Source organism: Stegostoma tigrinum, chromosome 26, assembly GCF_030684315.1.
Source record: "Stegostoma tigrinum isolate sSteTig4 chromosome 26, sSteTig4.hap1, whole genome shotgun sequence".
Taxonomy (NCBI): domain Eukaryota; kingdom Metazoa; phylum Chordata; class Chondrichthyes; order Orectolobiformes; family Stegostomatidae; genus Stegostoma; species Stegostoma tigrinum.
Window position 1 is genome coordinate 38,658,267 of NC_081379.1, and position 25,827 is coordinate 38,684,093.

Here is a 25,827-nt window from a genome sequence, read left to right on the forward strand (position 1 = left end):
TTCCTAACTACTGACTTAACTTGCAAATTCACCTCGCACACCTGTCCAAATCCTTCTGCAGCCTCCCTGCATTGTCAATACTACTTGTCCCGCTACCTATCTTTGTATCATCTGCAAACATTGCCAGAATACCCTCAGTTCCTTCATCTAGATCATTAATGTACAAAGTGAAAAGCTGTGGTCCCAACACAGACCCTTGTGGAACTCCACTTGTCACTGACTGCCACCCTGAGAAGGACCATTTTATCCCCACTCTCTGCTTTCTGCCAGACAGCCAATCTTCTATCCATGCTAGTACCCTGCCTCTAACACCATGGGTCCTTATCTTACTCAGCAGCCTCCTGTGTGGCACCTTGTCAAAGGTCTTCTTGAAGTCCAGGTAGAGAACATCCATTGGCTGTCCTTGGTGTAACCTGCACATTACTTCCTCAAAGAATTATAACAGATTTGTCAGGCATTACCTCCCCTTGATGAAACCATGCTGACTTTACCCTATTTTATCATATACTTCCAAGTATTCAGAAATCTCATCCTTCTAATATCTTACCCACGACCAAGTCTGGGCTAATCGGCCTGTAACTTTCTGTCTTTTGCCTTACTCCCTTTTTAAACAGGGGTGTCATGTTAGCGATTTTCCAGTCCTCTGGGACCCTCCATGACTCTAGCGATTCCTGAAAGATCACCACTAACACTTCCACTATCTCTTCAGCTAGATCCTTAAGAACTGAGGGGTGGTCCATCTGGTCTGGGTGATTTATCCACCCTCAGGCCCTTCAGTTTTTCTAGCACCTTCTCCTTGATCATGGTCACCATACTCAGCTCCGTCCCTATAATTTTTGGGATATTACTCATGTCTTCAATTGTGAAGACTAACGAAGTAATTATTCAGTTCCTCAGCCATTTCCTTGGTTCTCACCATTATCTCTCTAGCATCATTTTCCAGTTTTCAAATGTCCTCTTTTGCCTCTCTTTCGCTCTTTATATATCTAAAGACACTCTTACAGTCCTCTTCCATATTACTGGCTAGTTTACGCTCATATTTGATCTTCTCCCTCCTGATTTTTTTTTGTTGCTGTCTGTTAGTCTTTGTAAGCTTCCAAATCCTCTGGTTTCCCACTGCCCCCTGCCACATTATATGCTTTCTCTTTTGCTTTTATGCTATCCCTGACTTCCCTAATGGGTCATGATTGCCTCAACTTCCCTGAACCTCATCCTCACTTCTTCTTCCTAGGAATGACTTTTTGCTGTGTCTCCTGAATTACTCCTAGAAACTCCTACCATTGCTGTTCCACTGTCTTTCTTGCTAGGCTCCTCTGCCAGTCAATTCTGCCCAGCACCTCCGTCATACCTTTGTCGTTGCCTTTATTCAGCTATGATACTATTATCTCTGATTCTATCTTCTCCCTCTCAAATTGCAGAGTAAGTTCAATCATTTTATGATCCTTGCCTCCGAAGGGTTCCTTCATGTTAAGCTCCCTTATCAAGTCTGCCTCATTGCATAACACTAAACCTAGTATTGCCTGTTCCCTAGTGGGCTCCATCACAAGCTGCTCCAAAAGGCCATCTCATAGACATTCCACAAATTCCTCTCTTTTGCAATCCATGCCAACCCGATTTTCCCAGTCTACCTGCATATTGAAATCCCCCATGATCACTGTAGCTTTGCCTTCCTTACATACCTTTTCTACTTCCTGGTGTATCTTGCACCCCAGCTTCTGCCTACTGGAGGTTTCAATGGAAAACTGCACTTTCAATGGCTAACCCACCTAGCCTGCATGTCCCTGGACAATTTAGTATGGCCAACCCACCTAACCTGCCCATCTTCCCACTGAGGGGGGAATCCGGAGAACCCAGAGGAAACCCACACAGCCACCAGAGGCTGGATTCAAACCCAGATTCCTGGCACTGTGAGGAAGCAGTGCCAACTACTGAGCCACAGCACAGAAACAGACCCTTTGGTCCAACTCATCCCTGCCAACCAGATATCCTAACTGATCAAGTTCCATGTGCCAGCATTTGGCCCATATCCTTCCAAACTCTTCTTATTCATGAACCCACCCAGATGTCCTTTAAATGTTATAATTGTACCCACCTCCACAATTTTCTCTGGCATCTCATTCCATTTTCTGCACCAACATATTTATATATCCCGAATGTTGTAATGTTGTAAAATGCCCCAAGATGCTTCACAAGAGCATGATCTAAAATAAAATGCACCACACCACATTAATGATATTAGATAAAAGTTTGGTCAATGGGGTAGGTGCTAAGTAGTACTGAATTAAGAAAGTGAGCTGATGAGACAGAAGGTATAAGAGGAGAATTCTAGAGCTGTAGAAGGTCCAGGTGGTTAAAGTCACTGCAGTGGAGCTATTAAAATTGGGAATGCTCAAAAAGGTCAAAACTAGAGAGTGCACAGCATCTTATTGGTCTGGCGAAAATTATAGGCAATGGAATGGAATAGACCATAGAATGATTTGACACCAAGGATGCAATCAAGAATATTCTAGTATTTTGCCTCTTTCGGTGTGTGGACAAGAATGTTGATTTCATCTTTAAAGCTTTGAGATATAGATACAGAAAATGTTTTCTATCTTTTTATAGCCCCATTAAAAAATCATTAGCGGTCATTGTTTGCAACATTTGGTGTGACCGTGGAGACATGGAAGAAATCAAATTGAAGTCAAACATTGAGATGGGTGGGAAAGCACTATCAGGAGGAAGAAACATGGCAACAATTACTTAGCACAAAATTTTAAGCTAACAGACAGAACAACTCAACACTGCAGCAACAAGAAAACAAAACCTACAAGTTCTGCTCTAAAAACTGCACTGTGATAGAGGTTCTTGAAAAGCACAATTTTCTTTTTAAGTGATCTAGGAACAAGGATTCAATCTAGCACTTCTTCAAGGCAAACAGGAGATGCTGGGTTTAAGTCAATATCCAGTTATTGTTTTGACTCCTGTAGGTTTGGAAAGAGGGAACAGATGAAAGAATACCGTGAATGATCATCTTCATGGCAAATTACTTGTTCTACATGTTTCTGGAATTGAATCAATTTAGGAAAACAAGAAATGAGCAACATTTTACCCCTCAGAGTATTACAGATATTGGATAAGAATGATTCATGAATCCTTTACTCCCATGTCATTTAAAAGTTCTGGAACTTGTTCTTCCTACTTTTAAATAACATAGGAGCTGAGGTATTAGCCAGAATTACCTAATGTAGAATATATTTGAAAATTATCAGCAAATGGAGGTAGCACTGTAAGTGTGCAGAACATAAGAACTGAGTGCATCTAAAGTTATTTAATAGTGGTTGGGCAAAAACAGTCAAGATGGATAGATCAAATAACAGATAACTTAGTATTGGAAATGTCTTGAATGCTTTAATGCAGATCTTCTATCATGAGGATACCCTGAGAGACAGACAAGAGTTCTGCAACCAAGATATCCACACAGGTTAAATGCTGTGTAGTGTCGTGGTTTAGATGCCAATATACAATCATCTTGTATCTTGAAACAGAGAATGAGAATGGGCTTTAACTTATCCGTTGACATATGAATAGCCATCATATGTTCTCTTCAGAGGCACACTAATGTTTTATTCCTCAGAGCTTGAAACATGTTTTGCAACTATTAAACCCTGGTGATTCACATACAAGGAGAATTTCTGAACTCGACCTACTCATCTTGAAGTAGGATACACCACATAGTAGTAACTGTTCCATTGGCACTATCAAATGAGAATATGAATTACAGAAGAACCTAATCAACATGAGTCATAGAGATATAAAGCACAGAAACAGATCCTTCGGTCCAATTTATCTATGCCGACCAGATATCTTATATAAATCTAGTCGAATTTGCCAGCATTTGGCCCACATGCCTCTAATCTCTTCTTTTCATATATCCATCTAAATGTTTTTTAAATGTTGTAACTGTACCAGCCTCCATCACTTCCTCTGGCATTCCATACACGCACCACCCTCTGCACGAAAACATTTTTGCTTGGGTGCCCTTCATATCTTTCCCTCTCACTGTAAACCTATGCCCTTTAGTTTTGGACTCCCCCACCATGGGGAAAAGACATCGCCTATTTACCCTAACCAAGCCCTTCATGATTTTACAAGCTTCTATAAGGTCCCCCCAAGCTTCCAATGCTCCAGGGAAAATAGCCCCAACCTATTCAGCTTCTCCCTATACCTCAAACCCGCCAATCCTGGCAACATTCTTGTAAATCTTTTCTGAGCCTTTCAAGTTTCAGAACATCCTTCCTGTGGGAGGGAGACCAGAATTGCATGCAGTACTCCAAAATTGGCCAAGGAGCAATATGACCTCCCAACTCCTCTAATTTATGCACTGACCAGTAAAGGCAAGCATACAAACTGCCTTCTTCACAATCCCATCTACCTGCGACTCCACTTTCAAGGAACTATGAACCTGCACTGCAAGGTCTCCCTAGGACCTTACCATTAAGGTGTGTACAGTCCTGCCCTGACTTGCCGTTCCAAAATGCAGCACTTCACATTTATCTAAATTAAACTCCATCTACTACTCCTCGGCCCAACATTGTGCTCAGGAGGCCACTACCTAAAATCTAGTATAGACTTGTTCCAGGCCCACTCACTAGGTATATAAGTAAATACCCCTTTTGTGAAGAAGAGCAAAATGATGTTCAAATAATTGGAAAATTTAATAAATACAAAGTTGAAAATCAAAAATCTTTATTACTATTCTTCTGTGACAAAATAACATTTCATACAAACAAGCCATCTATCACTAAGACGTGAAAAATTAAAGACAGGGTGTTACAAAATACAGTTTAATGTTCTAATGCAATTGCAAAGCATCAAGTCACAAATATGAATTTATGCATCTTATGTTTCCTGTGAAAATATTAAACAAATTATCAAGTTCAAAAATATAAGATTTACTCAGCAACATTTATCACCCTTCATAAAAATATCCCAAAAAGAATTTCTCATCTATTCATGTGCTACTAACATGGAATGGACCAAGGATAAGGAAACAGAGAAACATTTTTCCTTTTAAAAAAGTGCAAGATATACCTGAAACATTGAAAATATTATGGATGAGATTACATGATGGATAGCAAAGTGCAATTATAAGAATTGTTGCACCATGACCACCATGAAAATTTTGAACTGCATTATTCTGTGTGCATTACCAAGCACTTCTAGGAACTGAAGCTTATTCAAAATTCATTTTTCTGTGGTATTTTTAGAAATATTTTCAATAATTTTCTTTCTTACAACTATACTTATCTTTCGAAAGTCTCAAATTTCAGAGCAAAGAATTCACATGAATGAGAGTTAAATTGCATACAGTTTTCCATTCTCAGAACGCAGTAACAGTAAATTAAGTACTAGTTGGTTGTTCCCATTTGAATTATTAGACCATGCCCAAATTTCATTAGTATATGCCAGGGAACAGGAAAGCAAAGATTATTACAATGGGATGCTCTAATCTACAGAAACGGCAACATGTCAGGCACATTACATTTCACCACTATTCAATCAGAGCCATAGCTTACAACTATTGTAAGAACTATACATACTTACACTTTACTTAGGCAATCCAATTGGCTGTTTGTGATTAATCACTGGCTGTCAGAACATAAATTACAATACTTAACAGAGTGTCACTTCTTTTTATTTTGCTCTAATCACCAATGTGTTCTAGAAGTGAAGATAGTGGAAAATACAATTAATGGAGGCCAACTCATCCTCCTAAGAGTCAATGGTCGAAAGTCAGTGCACTGGATATGTTGCCTGTATGACTACAGGGCAGATAACCAGTTTCCTTTCCTCAAGCCTGCAAGGAAATAATTTGATCGCTTTGGTACTTTCTCCCTCAATCAGGCAAGACTTTCATTTTTAGTCAATTACCCATTTTGCATTAATGCATGGTTAATCCATCTGGAAAACAGCAAAATAGGGAAACTTATGTGAACGTGTCTGCAGAAATCTGCATTCTGCCTGCACTAAGTTCCAAAGAAACAACTAATATATTCTAAGAAAACCACATATCGACCGAAAACTCAGATTCTAATGAATATGATAAAATTCTTAGTACTGGGGAAATAGACAAAACTAGGTTCACATTTTTGCTTCCTTTTTTCAACTAACCTATCTGCTTATGAGTTCCTTCCTAAAATATATAAATTTCTCAATTTTCTTAAGCTAGTAAAAATAATTCAAGAAATTTCAGCCTCTAATTTAGAAACATTTCAAAGGTTTCAGAAGTGACTAATACAAATTAGTTCACAAGGGAGTTAGAAAACATCTCCATCTTCAAGATCATCAAGGGCCAAATAGATTACAAGCAGCTCTAACACATTTTTCATCTTTCTTCAAAATAAAAGATTTACACTGCTTTTGGGTGCCAAAGAAAGCCATAAGCTGTTTTTATTTGAGTGCTTGAGAAAACCTGGTATCTATGGTACCCTGCAAAGAAAATGCATGTACAGTGCTCAATTTTCACATGCAATGTTGACCTGAAGACAAAAAAGGTACCGCAATGATGCCTTGGATTGTACAAATACAAGCAAATCCAGGGTAAAGCAGAGAAAGCAGCTAAACAGATTTGAACGGTATTGTATGCGGAAATCTTGCTAGGAAATTGTGATGTGCTAACACAAACACATTCATGCATCTTAACTCATGATCCTTAAGCTTTCATTTAAGATTATTCAACATGAGTTGCTGTCCTATATCTTGGCTTTAAATGGATTTTCATATTGGGATAAGTGACCATAACTTTAGTGAACTCTTTCAAGTCAGATTTTTTTTTTAAAAAGCCTTTTTTGGAAAAGCTGGCAACACAAACATCATTCAGCTTATGGCAATAAGTATGCACCGCAAGATGCACTTTCGTTGTAGGAATGGCTGAGAAAGTTTCTAAACACAGTTCAGATTTTTATCCCGTTCTTAGCACACGCCGTTGGACATATGGCTACTCCTAAAAACAAGAGCTCTGAATGCATAACTATGCGTCTCAAAATATACTATAAAAGACAACATTAAAACAAGACCTTGAGAGGAATCTTTCATAAATCAAGTTGAGAATAAAGGAAAAGTATCGAATGGCATTAACCCACATCTTTTTATTGGCAGATATTATCAATTTTCAGGCTTAACAGCATATCTTACTTTCCACATAAGACGAAGTTAAAATAAATTATTGGTCAAAAACTTGTCGGAGCAGATGATGGAACTTACATGGGAATCCCTCTCTCTCTCTCTCTGCTAGTTTAACATTGTACATTCTGAACCACTTCTCACTAACTTTAAACTTGGAGGGTAAATTGGCTGTGAAACAGACTACAAAATGAAGTAAGATTAAGAGTCACTCCCCTAGGAAGTCTTATCAGACACAGTTTCAATTAAATTAATGCAAATCTGAAAACAAAGAGAAGGCAGACATTGTCAACTGCATTTCCATGCAAGTTTGGAGCTTAGCAAATAGGTATACAGGATTGTACTTGCTTCAGTTGTGCACAAATAATTCCATTAGCAATTGAATGAAAGTAGATATGGGGGTGTGGGAAGAAAAAAAAAATCAAACATTACAACATTGTGGGTCTTATTAAATAAAGCAGGCTATCAAACAAACATAACTAACGTATATGGATGCGCCATTCCGACTCTGAGAATTGTCAAGTAATGGATCTAATATAGATTCAGTGCTTATAGATTTCATTGTCAAAGGTGGGAGAGAAATCAGAAGTAGACAGTTAAAATATAAAAAGGTACCAAACTGCAAAACAATACCAGTTTACAGTCAACGCCCTAGTTAAGTTACATGAGATATATTTTCAGTGACTTCTGTCTTCTTGTCAAGTCAAAGACCAAAGTTAGCTCCTAGTTTCTACTACCAAATGTAAAAATACTTGCTCCTTCCTGTAACTGTTATTTGGTGCTTGGAGGCCAGAGTTGAGCAAATCTGTACATGAACCAACATATTTTGTAAGTAATCAAAGTGTTTCAAGTGATCTGAAACCCAATTAAACCAGCCTGGTGTAAATTACAATGGATGTTACATTTATCTCTTTAAAAAAAAACAAAAACTTTATTCAATAACCCTCTCCATGATTCAAAAAAAACACGAGGCATCTTTGTTTATACTGATTGGTAAACTTCAGCTTTCATACCATTCTACTGACTACTAAAACCTTTTCTCTCATTTCCATGGAAAACTCAAATCGACAATTTACATTCGAGACTTGCTTTTTGATTTCCTTTTCTGCAGTTCTTGCTAGGTTGTCCAATTTTCAGGTGGATGGACAAGAAATCAGGATGAAGAGTGTTGAACATTGGAATTCGGAAGAATAAATTTTGAAGGCTACTATAAATTTATTTAATTCTTTAGCAATGTCAGTGAAGCCCCAATCCTAATAGATCAAAGTAAATTTCCAAAGTACTAATCAAAATTCACCGACATCTTTTTAAAATAGACAATATCTATGAGAAGTCCTGATCTGTTTTTCTCTTGAGAATATACTGATGGAATCACTGTGCTACTAGAAATGTCAAACAGTTTGAAACTAACAGAAAATATGACAATACATCTCTAAGTTATTACATTTTTCTGACCATTAATGCCAACATTCAGTTTTAAAATCAGTATGTCCTGTATCATCAGTATTCACTTTTTTAACGTTAGCAAGAAATGAGTACTGTTGCTACATCCCATTAATAACTTGACAAATTAATGACTTAATGACAAGATTGTCAAATTAAAAACAATACATAATGAAAAATATGAACGGACTGAAGACAATGGGAACAGTATCACACTGTTAACATGCTTAAAGGCTTTTCTTTCAGAAAAATCTGCTAAGCGCCAAATAGCCTCATTAAAAGGCTCACCAACCTCTCTGTTGCCAACACTTGACCATAATATCCAAATTTATAAAAATCGGCAAGACAAACTAAATACAAACAATCCAACATTATGGCTAATGCTAGCATTTCTTTGACTTAACGGGCATTCAGATTTCTCTAAAGCAACCTCTTTCTGGTCTATAATTATACAAAGGAGATTTCAGACTGTGTTCAGAATGTCATTACATGGATTTAATTGTAAGCACAATGTTTCTGACATTTGTGTTCTGAACTTTGAAATCAGAACCATTAGCAGAAGTACCAATGCATTTGCCAGCTGTTCTGAAAATCCACAAGTTTAGAACTCATGTTGCTTTTCACTACAACCCATAGAGACTGAGCAGTAATCAAAGTCATGCTTTAAGAACTGTTATATCAAACTAAAAAAAAATGTTAGAGATTTAGAATTGGGAATACCAAAAATAGTGACTAAGGCTTTACCAGGTGTGCTTCGGGTTGCCTTTACATTTCTCAGAATTGAAAGCAGCCACAGTTTGAGGAATCTGAAAATATTTCAGTTTCAACTAGAAGTGCCTTGGAACATAAAGAAGGCAATTATATTCTTCTGTAATCACTTACTTACATTCATGTCATGTCAATACAATTATAATGGTATCAGTCACATTCAAGCTATAGCTCAAAACAAAATGTAAATTTTGACAGATTCTGATCTTTTTTGGCAGATCATGTCCCTTGTGTCCAATGCTTCTGGCATTTGAGCAATGATGCATCATCTCAAAACTTGACAGGAGAATTTTGCAAGTTAAAAAGGAAATAAATGCATTTATTAAGTATTTAACCATTCAGTTTCTGATACAGAACATGGAAGGTAGTCTTTGGATTGAGGGGTCTACTTTCAAATAATTACAACTTTGGAAATACTAAACATTTTGTTGGACAAAGATCAGTAACAGATGGAGAACACGGAGCAACTAAATGAACGAAAGAACCTTTGCAGGTTTACAATAATTTCTATATAAAAGGGTATTCAAAGCCAAAAAAACTAAACTGCTCTCAAACGAGGCACCATAATAGTTTTAAAGGATGTGCTTATTTTGTCAGTCACAACTACCAATTAATGTCAAAAAGGAATCATATTTAATAACTTTAGCCTGATGTGTTATGGATGATGTGGAAGCAAGCATTACCATTTCTTAAGAACAACTTCCATTCCTTTTTAAAAATCTTTGCATCTAATTTTTTAAGACTTAATAAGCTGTAGCTATTGATAAAAACGTAACATTCTTTGTATATTTTCAAGTTAAGTCTTGGATATTGCTCCATTTAATATGTGAAGTCCTGCACTGTGGTCACCAAGTGAATGGATATTTTTAATGCACATTTTAACAGAAAGAAGGTTAGCTAGGTGCACTAATTATTTTTGCATAAATGGGAATGATTTGGTCCTTTAACTAAATTACCTCTAGTGTCTTCCATCCATTCCTAAACATAGTGCAAGGCCATGTTAACACACAGTGAATATTCTACTATAAATACAAATCGGTCCTTTCATTATAAGGAATCTTTCATCATAGCTAGGCATTCATTTTACATATAAGTATGTGGGTGAAATTTCAAACTCCATCTCAATCAATTCGACCATTAGTAAGCATTACTGAACTTTTCTCCTCTAGTGCAGAATACATAGAAATGATAAAAGATAATTCACAGCCAAAAGCCACTCTCTTCATCATCAATGAAGGCTTAGCCTGAATGAGCTGAATCAATGTTGAAACATATTCTCTTTAAACTGTTCCACTACTGTCCTCCATTATATGCGTAATCTGCCTTGTTGTGCATGATCAGCTTGCTGTCCACAAAGTAAAAACTGTCAGACCGTGTGTCATATGGATTATCCACCATCTCCTGAACTGCAGAGAGAGAAAAAGAATGTGCAAATTAGTATTCCAAAATCCACTGAAAATATGAAAGCTTCAAACTAAAACTATAATAGTTTGAATCTAAATATTTAGGATAGGCATGTCAATCTTTCAGAACTACAATTTTACTCCCCCATCACTGTCCCAAAGAAGCCCTCTATGCATTCAATTCCCCTGTTGGATTTCCTTCACTCTAGATCTACTGAACCAATGAAGGATCCATTGTCTCCAGCACAGCCATTTGTCTAGCATAGTACCTGCAGACCAGTAGAGCTATTAAAACCTTTCTTAAACCATTTTTATCATGGTTAATTTTCAATCTGCATTAAAGAGTTTCCAGGAAATATCCTGAATGATCCTAACAGTAACACGTTTACATGAAGTAAACTTGGCAGGTGATCTAAAACGCATGATGAGGATTCAATCACAGAATCACTGCAGGACAGAAGACAACCAGCCATTCAACCCACAGTGCCAGCCCTTCCTAAGAAACAACTCACATATTACAACTTCCCCTAACCTTCCTCGCAATCCTGCACATGCCTCCTTTTTGGATACTTAGGAAGTGTAGAAAAACATTATAGTACAGGAGGAGATAATGGGAACTGCAGATGCTGGAGATTCCAAGATAATAAAATGTGAGGCTGGATGAACACAGCAGGCCAAGCAGCATCTCAGGAGCACAAAATCAGAGATAATGGGAACTGCAGATGCTGGAGATTCCAAGATAATAAAATGTGAGGCTGGATGAACACAGCAGGCCAAGCAGATGAAGGGTCTCTGATGAAGGGTCTAGGCCCGAAACGTCAGCTTTTGTGCTCCTGAGATGCTGCTTGGCCTGCTGTGTTCATCCAGCCTCACATTTTATTATCATAGTACAGGAGGATTCCATTTTTCAGTATTTCTTCTGTATCTTTGGAGTTTTCAGGTCTTCAGGTGCATATGAAGACACCTTTTAAATGAGTTCAGAGATAGTAGGAACTGCAGATGCTGGAGAATCTGAGATAACAATGTGTGGAGCTGGATGAACACAGAAGGGCAGGCAGATCAAAGGGGCAGGAAAGCTGATGTTTTGGGTCTGGACCCTTCTTCAGAAGAAAAAGAAATTTTTTCTGAAGAAGGGTGCAGACCCAAAACATCAGTTTTCCTGCTCCTCTGATGCTGCCTGGCCTGCTTTGTTCATCCAGCTCTATGCCTTGTTATCTCTATTTTAAATGAGTTGAGGATTTTTGCCTCTAATTCTCCTTCAGGCAGTGAATCCCAGACCTACACCACCTTGGAAGAAAACATTTATCCCACTTTAACCTTTCTACCAATCACTGTCCTATCTATGTCAAATAAGTCCTTCCCATCTGTTTTAGCCAGACAGCTCATTCTTTTTTCAATTAAATCTCCCCTCAGTCTCCTCTGTTCCAAGATAAACAATTCCGAGCAGGTCCAATCTTTCCTTATAGTTGGAATTTTTTTAGTCCTGGCAACATGCTTGTAAACCTCTGCTGTACCATTTCTAATGCAATTACATTCTTTCTGTAATTATGTGGCCAGAACAGTACAGTCGTAGCCCAACTGTTCTTTTATATAACTTCGGCATAACTTCCTTGCTCTTTATTAGCTAAGGCACACAAGGACATTTGCCATATGCCTTCCTGACCATTTAATCAAGCTTTCCTGCTGTCTTCATAAATCTGTGGACATGCACACCAGGGTCCTTCATTTATTTAAACCGTCCAGAATCCTCCCATTAACTGTGTACTCTTTTGCCTTGTTTGACCTCCACAAATATACTATCTTGCACTTTTCTGGGTTGAATTTATTTTTTTTATCCATCTGACCAGCCCATTGATATCTTCCTGCAGCCCTCAGCTTCACCCCTAATACTGAACCACACATCAATTTTTTGTTGTCTGCAAAATTCTTGACCACGCCCTAAACTGAAGTCCAAATCATTAATACATACTACAAAGTAGGGTATCTCATACTGAATACCAATGGAAACAGCTTTCCAGTCCAAAAATATCTGACAATCATTATTTTCTACCACTGAATCAATTTATATCCAGTTTGCTACATTCCCCTGGATTCCATGGGGCATTTTAAAAACCTGTCAGCCATTTAGTACCTTAACAAAATCCCTGCTAAAACTCATGCAGACCACAACAACTATATGATCCTGATCAATCCAGCATGTTACCTCCTCAAAGAATTCAATCAATTTACTCAGCCATGAACGTCCCTTAAAAAGTCCACAAGGGGTGCTCTTGATTACTCTATGCCTTTTAAAGTAACAGTTTATCTAGTCTCTCAGTATTGGTTTCAATAAGTTGCCCTCTACCACGGTTAGACTGACAAGTAATTGTTTCTCCATTTTTAAACAAAAATACAAAGCTAACCAACCTACATTCCTCCAGCACATCTGCACCCAATTGAAATGAGAAAATAATGATCAGAGAATCTGTTATTTCCTCCCTGGCTTATTTTTAACAGCCAAAGATACATTTCATCCAGCCCTGTAAATTTATCCACTTTCAAAGATCTTAATTTCCTAAATACTTCCTCTCCCACTAAGGTTATTACATCCATTGTGTCACACTTAAGTACAATGCGTTCATTTATCCACACTTCTGCAAAGACAGACATAATGAATTAATCAAGAAACATATTCACATCTTTTATCGCCACATAAAGATTACGGTTTTAAAAGATTACCGTCTTTTATGGGCCTAATCTTCCTTTAGTTATCCTATTAATATATTGATGTTAAACACCTGATTGATCAATTGATTATCACGTGTACCGAAATACAGTGAAAAGCTTTGTTTAATGAGTAATACATGTAGACCACAGCAAGCAAAGGATGTTCAGATGAAAAAGATTTAGAGGCATACAGGTTACATGGCAGGTTACATTATTTGAGGTTACAGTCAATTCAATAGTCTGATAACAGCTGGAAAGACCATAAGACATAGGAGTGGAAGTAAGGCCATTCAGCCCATCGGGTCCACTCCGCCATGTAATCATGGCTGATGGGCACTTCAACTCCACTTCCCTGCACTCTCCCCGTAGCCCTTGATTCCTTGTGAGATCTAGAATTTATCAATCTCTGCCTTGAAGACATTTAACTGCGCTCCGTGGCAATGAATTCCACAGCACCACCACTGTCTGGCTGAAGAAATGTCTCCTCATTTCCGTTTTAAATTTACCCCCTCTAATTCTAAGGTTGTGCCCACGGGTCCTAGTCTCCCTGCCTAACGGAAACAACTTCCCAGCGTCCACCTTTTCTAAGCCAGACATTATTTTCTAAGTTTCTCTTAGATCTCCCCTCAACCTTCTAAACTCTAATGAATACAATCCCAGGATCCTTAGCCATTCATCATACATTAAACCTACCATTCCAGGGATCATCCGTGTGAATCTCCGCTGGACACACTCCAGCGCCAGTCTGTCCTTCCTGAGGTGTGGGGTCCAAAATTGCACACAGTAATCTAAATGGGGCCTGAACCTGCTGGTGCATGTGTTCAGACTTCTGTATCTTCTGCCTGACAGAAGAGGTTGTAGGAAAGCATTACCAGGGTGCAATGGGCTTTTGCTGATGTTGGCCACCTTTCCACGGCAGCAAGCCATGTCAATAGAGTCCATTGATGGAAGGCTGGCTTCTGTGACGGTCTGGACTGCGCATACCACCTTCTGTATTTTCTTACAGTCCTGGGTACAGCAGTCGCCATACCTGGCTGTCATGCACCTAGACAGTATACTTTCAATGGTGCCTCTGGGTTCTTATTGATCCTGTCAATATTCTTTGACATCCTTCCTTTATTTTTCTAATTTTCTTATGGTCTCACCACTGTACTCCCTATACTCATCTCGGCTTTCTGGAGTACTGAGTTCTCAATGTCTAACGTAAGCTTTCCATTTCTGCTTGATCTTAACCTGTAACCCTGGACATTCAAGCTGCCCTAGATTTGACCACCCCACACTTTTACTTTATGTGAACATGTTTAACTCTGGGGCCTGTGGATCTCCCCTTTAAATGACTCCCACTGTTCTAATATTGACATACCTTCACACAGTTGTTTTCAGGCCACTTTTGCTGAATCAGTCCTCAGTTTAGTAAAGTTGGTCTTTGCCCCAATTTAGAGCTAACTTCTGTTCTATCTTAGGTCTTTTCTATAGTTGTATTAAAATCATCTGAATTATGATCATTTCCAATAAAATGCACACCCACTTCCTTCCACCTGTCGAGCTTAATTGCCTGAAACTAAGTCCAGCTCTGTGGCTTCTCAGAGACAAAAAAAACTGCAGATGCTGGAATCAAAGGTAGACAGACAGGAGGCTGGAAGAACACAGCAAGCCAGGCAGCATCTGGAGGAAAGGAACAATCAACATTTCAGATATAACCCTTCTTCAGGGCTGGTCTACCTGTGGCATCTCTGAATGGACTTGCTATATTGTGGCCAAAGATTCTCCCAAATGCATTTTAATAGCTCTGTTCCTTCCATTCCTTTGGTACTAAAACCATCCCAGTTAACATGCTGACTGTTTGGAGGGTCTACAGTACAGTTTCAGCGGCATGACCTACCCTGTTGTGTTCCTTATACCTTTGCAAAATTATAATTGTTTCTCCAATCAATATTATCCACGCTTTTTTTTAATATCCTTCTTTATCTGCGAAGAACATTGTGTTGTCATTCCAGTCTCTCTTTGAGCCGTGTTTCTTTAACAGCTATATCACAGTGCTACATTTCTATTTATGCCATCTGCTCATCCATTTTATTTACCATATTCCTTGTACAGTAGTAGATGTCCTAGAGCACTGCCAAACCCATTTTTTTAAATTTTCTAAACTTAGTTGTTTCCTACACTTAAGTACAGGGGCAGCACGGTGGCTCAGTGGTTAGCACTGCTGCCTCACAGCGCCAGGGACCTGGGTTCAATTCCAGCCTCGAACCACTGTCTGTTTGGAGTTTGCACATTGTCCTTGTGGCTGCATGCGTTTCCTCCAGGTGCTCCAGTTTCCTCCCACAGTCCAAAGATGTGCAGGTTAGGTGGACAGGCCATGCTAAATTGTCCATTATGCTCAGGGGAGGTGTAGATTAGGTGGGTTATAAGGGGATAGGTCTGGGTTGGATGCTCTGGGGTTCAGTGTGGACTTGTTGGGCCAAAGGGCCTGTTTCCACACTGCAGGGATTCTATGATTCCTCTGCCTTCCAAAAGGATTTCTGTCTTCCATTTCCACTTCTAATTTTAGCCCAAGTAAATATATCCTCAGGATCACATCCCCCTGCCAAGGAAGTTTAAACCCAAACCAACTGCACTAGCGCACTTCCCTCCAAATAGATTTATCCCAAATGAGGTGCAAACCATTCAATTCGTGCAGGTCCTACATCCGGCAAAACTAATCTCAGGAATTTAAATCTCTCCAACTTGTACCATCTTTCCAGCCACACATGTATCTGATCTAACTTCCTATTTCTATGCTCTCTCGTTCATGGCATTGGAAATTATTTGGAGATCCTTTAATCTCATTCCTAACACTTAAATATCGTTTGCAGAACTTCATCCCTTTTCCTACCAAGTTCATATTTATTTTGATATAGACCACAACCTCTCGCTGTTCACCCTATCCTCAAGAATGTTTGGTGGTTTTTCAATGACATAGAGCACAAGGGAAGCAATGCGTCATCTTCAACTTTTTCCTGCAGCTGGAAAAGTGTTTGTTTGTTGCCCTATCTACAGAATCCCCTGTCACCTTTGATCTATCAGACTTCCTTGTACTGCATTGTAGAGTTGAGCCACTTGTGATGCCATGTATTTGGTTCTGGCTGCACCTTCCTGATGAACCATCAGTCTCATCAGTATTCAGAATCTACTACAGGTTGAAGAGTGGAACACTGTCAAGATTCACCTGCATCACATGCCTTTTTCTTTGTGACCATCTCATTGTCAGCTATTTCCTGTGGACTCTTGTGGTGTGGTCACATCTATAAATGCGCAACCCATGTAGCTCGCAACTTCAGAGACACACTGCAGTGATACTAGCTGCTCTCAGGACCCACTCAAGCAGCTGCAACTGACAACACTTCCTTGCACAGGTTGTTATCCAGGACACAGCAAGTATCCTGGACATCAATTTACATATTGTAAAGAATGTGCACCATACGGATTGAAGTAGCCTACCATTTTGTCATTTTATTCATTACACAATCTTGTCACTGAAAAATGTTTGGATATGATTTGTACTTTTAATTTATCAATTGCCAAATATGGAGCGATAGTCAAGCTTTCTGGGGAGCAAGCAATGGAACTACAACTCTATTATGATGAGCGCTGGTCACACTCAGAGAAATTACTTATCAGAGAAGTTTACTTAATTGAAATATATTTTATTATATTCTGTTGTATTGAAAATACAAAACAGATTAAAACTACCCTTCTTGCATATATGTTGAATAAATCAACCAGTTAATCATGGAATCCTAACAGCACAGGTGATTATTCAGACAGCACTGGCTCACTACTAGGATAACTCAACTAGTACACTTCCCCACACTGTCCCTTTAGTCCAACTTTTCTTAAAAGTTTATTACAGACCACCCTTATAAAAACAGACAAAACAAACAGATGAACATATGCCAGAATATAGCATTCAGTTTACATAAAAAATTTTCATAATTTGTAGATAAGCCTGGATATGACTAGATTCTGGGCAGCAAAGTTAATCTTCTGATCCTAAAGGGTAGGGTGGCTGATTTTGAGATTGCTCAGTGACCCAAAATTTCTAGTACGGGGTAAACCAAAGTACCACATACTGTCTGAGTAGACTCTGCAGAAATTTTGATTGAACTTAAAGGTGCTAGACACACAGAATATTCAGAAACTATTTTGACTTCCTAAGACATTTACTCCTGTACTTCCATATCATCAGTCTCACATAGCATGACTTTGAAGTCTAGACAGTATGCCATTGTGAATGTAACTTAGAATTATGGACGTTATCCACCACCAAAACCAGTACACTCTCTATTAGTTACAGAGACACGGTGACTTTTCATCTCATTACTCAATTTCTTTCGAAAAAAATCCCTACAAGAATTTTCAGGGTCTGCTTGAGTATTAATTTTCTGTTTTATCTTGGCTATGATGTTTCCACTAACTGTAAAAGCTAACATTCCAGTGTTCTTATTTATGAGTAGTCAATGATACTCAGCCATGGAAATGTCAATCTGGTTTAAAAAAGACAAATTTGTGGTTAATTAAAATGACTGCATCACTTTTCTTAACATCAAATACCTTAAAAGCAGTACCTTCATTATGCCTTGATGGAATATGCATTATCAAAGTGTTGAATAAATAAAAAGCATAGATACCTACGTCAAATTTGATTAAAGCCCCTGTCCAACTTCAGTAAAAATCATTCAGCACAAAACATGAGCTACCCTGGTGGATAATGTTGTCCCACTTTCCAAAAAGATATTAACTATGACCCCTAGCCAAGCTCAGCCTACCTGACAGTAAGAATTTAGGATGGAAATGTTTATTGCTCCTCATTGTTATGCATATAATGAACTAAAAGTGCATGAATGTACATGAGGTGAGGGCAGTCTTGGACTATTCAAGATTCTCCACAGGTTCAAATATTCCCACGATTCTTCACAAAGCCCCAAACCCAAAGAGCGACCATTTCAGCAAAATGCTAGCTAGTAATCACAGCATAAGCCAAACAGTATACCAATTAGGTATAAACACCATTGGGACAGGAGAGAAAATAGTCGAGGAGAAAACTATTCTACAAATTTACATTCAGCTATTTGTGTCTGATGCACTGAATATCTGAGAACACCAATTTTCAAGGGAGACCCTGATATGAAGAGTTTTATTGGTTGCAAAATATTTAGCAGTGCAATGCTGGTATTTAGAGAACTGACAGCAGCTTTTTAGTTTGAAAGGAAAAAGGGTAGAAATGTTAAAAATGCCCATTTTCAAGAGAAGCAGTGTAAGATGAAATTTGGGCAATTTGATGTTTTATTAAAATTTAGTAAAATTATAATTTGCTAATGGTCACAACTTAGCTGTGTCTACTTGGAGGCCAGCAGCCTCACAAACTTTAAAAAATATTTGGACAAGCACTTGAAATATCGTACCATTGAAGAATATGGGATAAGTGCAGGAAATTGGGATTAGTACATCTTTAGTGGTAGTTATTGTCGTTGCAGATTCACTAGGCCACAGAACCCTTTCTGCTTTGTATTACTCGATGATATTTCTAAAAGGGATACATACTTGTCATAAACAGTGGCCTACTTGAATAGCAACAACAGATTCATCAAGTAAAAGAAGTTGGAAATACGTACTGACGTCTTCAGAAAGTTGTGGGAATTCATATATATGCTCGCAAGTATTTCTGCTGTTCGGAATACAAAACCCAAAGTCAAAATCGAAGCTTTTCAGCAACTGCTCCCTGAAGTAATGTCTTTCAATCATCCTGAAGTTGTTTATAGGCTTGTCTCCAACTGTAAATTCTACCCTGTGAGAAAAGGGGAAAAAAGACAAAATAAAGAAAACCACGGAGTAGAAGGCTAAAAATAGAACAGTGATTGCATGAATAAAATAAATGTAAAGTTGCCACAGACCCAGAAGACCGCAGGGCTGCTCTCTCATTAAAAACAGACATGACTTGGTGGTGGCTTAACCTGAGGGTTACCACACCTCAGGCGAAGGAGGAGTTGAGAAGGAGAATCCTTCATGGTAAATTTAGCTAGTGAGAGAATTGAACCAACGCTGTTGATGCTACTCTGCAATGCAAACCAGCCGTTCAGCCGACTCAGGAAAATTTCAAAATTAGTGTAAAATTTCACAATTGTCACAAATGAGATACTTTTATACATTTATTGTAGACATTGCTGGAGCTAGCTGGGCTGCCTGCAATTACTTTTTAATATTTTGCACTGAAAATGATCAAAAAGGGGCCAAAACATTCCTCCTTGTTTACATGAATTGTTCTCTACTCAAAAAGTAACAATTCAAATGTTACAATGGAAAAGAACTAATCACCTTGAGGCAAATTCAATAACACAGCAACCTGTCAAAAAAAAATCAAAAACACAAAAGCTAAATGCTGTTACTCAAATTAAAAACAAGGCAGTCACATCTTACCAACATTTTTAACAACACTTTCTCACAAAAGCTATTTAATTGCTGTCAAAATGGTTTTGATCAACAAGATAAAGTATCAGTCTTGAAGGAACCACTTGTGGCTCCTGAGCCACAGGTTATAGGCCCATATCTTGAAGTACTCAGGACCATTTATTGCATACTGTGACATCTCCAAACAGGTATTCTAATTACCGAAATAAGACACAAATAAATACACAGAAATACAAGGAAGCAGTGTCTAGTCGGATGGAGGAATTGATGGAAATTAGCATTAGTTTAGAAAAAAAGTGTGCTGCACAGATTAATAGAATGGAAATCTGGTAAATTCCAAGGACCCGATAACCCACATCCTAGGGTATGAAGGAAAGCAGTCATGAGATGGTGGATGCAGTCGTTGTCATCTTCTAACAATCCTGGCAAACTGGAGGGTAGCAAATGCAAGCTGACTATTTTAAAAAGGGAGGGAGAAAACAGGGAATGACAGACCAGTTAGTCAAACATCAGTAGCAGAGAAACGCTGGAGTCTGTTATAAAGGATGTGATAACAGAACACTTAGAAAATACTAACAGGGGTCGACAAAGTCAACATGGATTTCTGAAAATCAAGACCACGAGATGTAGGGGCAGAATTAATCAATTCGGCCTGAGTCTGGTCTGCTATTCAGTCAAGGATAATATCATCCTCCTGGCTTCTCCCAGCAACCCTTGATCCTCTTAATAATCAAGAACCTAACTATGTACTTCTGTTTGTAACACACTCAATGACTTGGTCTCCACAGCCTTTTGCACAATGAGTTTCACAAATTCTCCAACCTCCGACTTATGAAATTGCTCCCCATTTGAGTTATAAAAGGGTTGTTCTAGTCTCTCCTACTAGTGGAAACATCCTCTCTATAACCACTCTATCCAGGCCTCTCAATATTCTTTAAGTTTCAATAAGATCCCCCCTCAACCTCTTAAACTCCACTGACTAGACACAGATTCCTCAAACACTGCTCATACAACAAGCTCTTCATTCCTGGGATCATTCTTATGAACCTCCTCTAGAAGCCTTCCAAAACTACCACATCCTTCCTTAGATACAGGGCCCAAAACTGCTCACAATATTTCAAATGCAGTCTCTGACCAGAGCCTCTCACAAATACAGCAGTTCTTCTACTCTTCAATGATTGCCATCTTGAAATTAATATTACCATTGCATTTTACTTCCTAACTCCAACTAAACCTGCATGTTAATTTTTAGAGAACCCTGAGTTTGGTCAGTTCTGTACAGTCTTGGCGGAGAGAAACAAAAACAACATATTGGAATTTGACATTAAGTTTCCTGCAATTGCAAAACAAGACATTTTGAACTCACGCATAAAATTATTTACATTCCTTTTGAGGCAACAATGTGGTCTGACAACTGAAGAAACCCTTGCTATACTTTGGCAGAAAGACTTTAGACAATGGTCGTTCCCCTCTGCACCTTAATGGCAGCTGTTCCAAGCACTTTAGTGTGTCCCTTAGCATGTCCCTAATCCTGGACCTTGGAATGTGCCAGTCTGCAACATTTGGTTAAGGTCAACTCTTTATACTGGAAGACCAACAATTTTCAGGCAGACAAAAGAGCATCTTTCACCAAGATGATGGTCCTCTAGGCACAGTTGATGTTTTCTCCATTTGCAATAGGGGCACAGCCTGTAGAGCACAGAGTCTTGTGTTATGGAGTTGTTTAGAACCTCAACGAAAACCACTGCATCTCCCTTCTTTGTAAAGGCACATTCCAGAGGGAAATGCATGATACGTCTCTTTACCAGCACAGCCAGTTTGAGGACAGCATGCGGGAGCGAACACAGACGAGGATCTGACAAGCAGTGCCTTTTTAACCACCAGCCAAGCTACGCTTTGGAGCTTACTGGAAATTTTTGGGGATAAGGCATTCTGCCAAATATCTCTGACGGTCTGCTCAAGGAACTACTCAACAGGATCAATACTCTTCAGACAGGGTCTTGAGGCCTTATGTGTTGACCACTTTCTGGTGGGCTTGTGATCAAAAGGTGTTTTCCTTCATAAATGTTTCCACAGGGACAGGTAATACAGAACAATCCAACTACTTGGGGCTTTTGACTGCAATAGGGCCAGATCCATTCTTCACAACGTAAGGGAAACAGGTAGAACCTCAGTTTGTAGTAACACTTGATGTTTGCATACTGAGGGCTTACGCATCACTTGTTGTAGCCACACATAAATCATGATAAGGATGGCATTGAGTACATCCTTCCCCTCCATCCACCTCATTCAGAGTTTTGTACATGTTATCCCTACAGATATTGTCCATCTTTGATCTCCAGACAAATGGAAGATGGTTCACGTGACTGCTGAGGCACACCTACACATGCTCTCTGAAATTGGAGATAACACAGTGTGGAGCTGGATGAACACAGCAGGCCAAGCAGCATCTCAGGAGCACAAAAGCTGACGTTTCAGGCCTAGACCCTTCATCAGAGATGCTGCTTGGCCTGCTGTGTTCATCCAGCTCCACACTGTGTTATCTTGGATTCTCCAGCATCTGCAGTTTCCATTCTCTCTGAAATCGGCTTTGGGGAGGGAATCTGTAATTGGATCAGACTTAGCCATACTTAGTCCATCTTGTCCCTCAATCACATTCAGAATAAGCCAGACCACTTGTAGCCTTGGAGCTCTACTGAGTTTCTAATCCTGTATCCTCTCCATCACAAAATCTGCCTATTTCCATAACAAAAGCCACCTCAGCTCATCTACAGTTGAAAACTCTAATCTGTTCTTTTGTCCAAATTCAAATGCACACTCCGTGAACATCAACACACTTGAAACTCCACTGTTGATATTTTATACAATACTAAGAAATACTCAGGTTATTTCAATTGATTTTCATATAAATATGCTCCTGCAAAATAGCAGTCAAATTTTTAAATTTTTAAGATTTTTAAATCTTTTTGTGACTTACCGTAACCTCACCCCATTTCTTTAAACTCCTTCAATCCTATAATTGAACCTTCTGAACTCTCGAATACATGAACTCTTGCATGGTTCCACTCTTTTCTCTACAGTAGTGCGAGACATTTTATTATGATGCTCTTTACTAAGTCACTCAAGTGCTCTATGTTTACTATATCCTTTTCCATTCAGTCCTTCGTTTAACTGGTGTTTTTGTAGTACATTTTACTCTTAAAAGCTAAAGTAAATTAAACATCCCTCCCAACCAGTTATTCTTTCTTTATACCTTTCAATTCTTATCAGCTCCATGCTGCAAGTAGCGTTTAGACCTATTTCTGTATGAAAGGCGACCCCTGAATAAGTGTTAATACTGTAACCTACACAGAGCAATGCCATCCCCGTCATTGTCTCCCCATAACTCACTTGAAACTATAGAAATATTATAATATTAATTAGCCCTTAGCAACCGTTTCTCAGGATCTGAGTAGGGTGCAGGACATCAAACAGTTTGTAGCCTGTGCCTACAGTCTGTTGCTCTTTATCTCTTTGAAATTTCCAAACAATACCGATTTCAATAATACTGTACTACCTATTTCTAACTTTTATTTAGGACTAACATCTTGTACTAACGTATGGATTTATACCCTTTAAATACACATTAAATAGGACTGCTGTCCCCTTGAAGAAACTTACTATCAAACAGTACTTCCAAGAAACTGCATGGATGAATGTGTAAGAACTGTCAAAACAGGCGACATGAAATGAATGAAATAAATGAAACCTCACAACACAGCTGGAGGTCAGTTTCACATCCTCTATACTTTTATTTAGGACACATATAATTTCTCACTTATTTAGATTATACAGGTCTAGTATTTTTACTAACATCACTCGCTTTCAAGATAAAAGCACTAACACCTGTTAATTATGCAAACTCAGACCAAACAGACATTCTAATCCCAGATAACAAGGTGTAGAGCTGGATGAAATGGTCATTTCTGAAGGAGGGTCTAGGCCCAAAACGTCAGCATTCCTGCTCCTCTGATGCTGCTTGGCCTGCTGTGTTCATCTAGCTCTACGCCTCATTATCTCAGATTGTCCAGCATCTGCAGTTCCTACTATCTGAGACATTCCAATCCCATTAGGAGTAACAGCCAGCATTTAGCAAGTGCTCAAACCATCTCCTGCTTCCCCAGGCCAGATGCCACACAAACTTGTGTACAATAGATACAACTATGTGGCACCATAGTGCTAAAATGTTAATATATGTAAAAACTGTGTATAAAAAAGAGACTACTGTAAAACTGTACTTTGGATTCGATCGCCACTTCAAACTGTGCTACTGCAGATGCTGAATAAAGAGGCTATTATCACCACTCGCTAATCTTGGTCATTATTGGATACGTTCCCATAGTGGTTTTTACATCTGCAGCCTCCAAGTGCCATACTTTCAAATTCCCTCCTAGATGAAATTGCTCGATTACTTAAATGAGAGAGTCAGGAAATCTGAATTTATTGCGTTGCTCAGCAGTTAGCACTGAAGCACCAGGACCCCCGGTTCGATTCCAACCTCAGGCAATTGTCTGTGTGGAATTTGCACATTCTCCCCATGTCTGCAAGGGCTTCCTTCAGTTGCTTTGGTTCTCTCCCACAGTCCAAAGATGTACAGGCTAGGTGGATTAGCCATGCTAAATGCAGGGTGACAGGGATAAGGTAGGGGCGTGGGTCTGGTTGGGATGTTCTTTGGATGGCCTGCTTCCACACTGAATAGATTCTATGATAATTTGTGTGTTTTAGAGGTATATCCTTTAGTTTCAGGAATGAAACTTTTAGGTTAAACGTATGATAAATCAAAAAGCACGAGTAAACAAAAAGCACTTAGTAAACAAGAGCGAATGCAAATCAAATTAGCCCAGCTTAGTTAAATTTATAAGATAGATCAGTCAGTTTGGAACATGCAGACAGAAACAATCTGGAGGGAATTGACCAGGGAACCAGCAAGTGTATAAAAATAATAAAATGTGAGGCTGGATGAACACAGCAGGCCAAGCAGCATCTCAGGAGCACAAAAGCTGACGTTTCGGGCCTAGACCCTTCATCAGAGAGGGGGATGGGGGGAGGGAACTGGAATAAATAGGGAGAGAGGGGGAGGCGGACCATAAAAATAGCTCAGGGAGCAGAGAGGGTTACTGAGAAATCAGTTCCTGAATCTTAAATCCTGTACATGAGCTGAAAGAATTCACAGTTGAGGCCTTTGAAGAAAAACTGGAGGCCTGCTTAGCCAGAACTAATGGAGCAATCCTTATCAAATGTCATACATTGGAAAATAACAGTGAACATTCAAAGTATCTTCTGGACAGCCTCCGTATACTTTTGAGTTAGTCCCAGAAAAAGTGAATGAGCCTTCAAACTTTCATAGGATTTGGGAAACCTTGGGGTGGAGGAGTTTGGATAAAAGTGAAACTGGATTCACAGCATAATCAAATATAAACTAGTGTTAAATCAGTTGTGTTCATTTTTATTTATGTACCGTACATACTTGTGTCAAAGTCGAATTTTTTAGACTGTTTAAGGTTAAATTTATGGGATCAACTATTACATGGATACTACTTATGAGGGGCTGAATTTCATGCTCCAGTTCAAAATACCGTATCATTAGCAGAAGCCCAGTTGATCTCTTAAACGAACAAAACAAAAACACAACAAATGACGGTAATTACTGTAACATCTTATCTTCTAGTTCAGCAGGCAGCTTTTGTGCAATCTTAGTTCTCTGCTGAAGCACTAAGTCATACGTTCTCATGAACCTTGTGCACCATCTGCACTCACCTTAAAATTCGAAATTCCAACCTTCTTTGATTCCTTTCATACATGGAATCAGGTGCCTTCATGACTAATACATTTTACATTTTGATGATTTTCAAGTACC

General features: G+C 38.8%; 1 protein-coding gene across 1 annotated transcript in view; it reads right to left on the reverse strand.

Moving 5' to 3' along the window:
- Window positions 1-4,711: 4,711 nt before the first annotated feature.
- The window catches only part of unc119.1 (unc-119 homolog 1), a 61,340-nt gene continuing 40,224 nt past the window's right edge, over window positions 4,712-25,827 (reverse strand). Inside the window, exons 4-5 of the mRNA XM_048556164.2 lie at window positions 19,139-19,311; window positions 4,712-10,781 (exon numbers count right to left, since the gene is read on the reverse strand). Coding sequence (XP_048412121.2) covers window positions 10,669-10,781; window positions 19,139-19,311 — 286 coding nt within the window. The 3' untranslated portion in view covers window positions 4,712-10,668. The remainder of the gene's footprint in view (window positions 10,782-19,138; window positions 19,312-25,827) is intronic.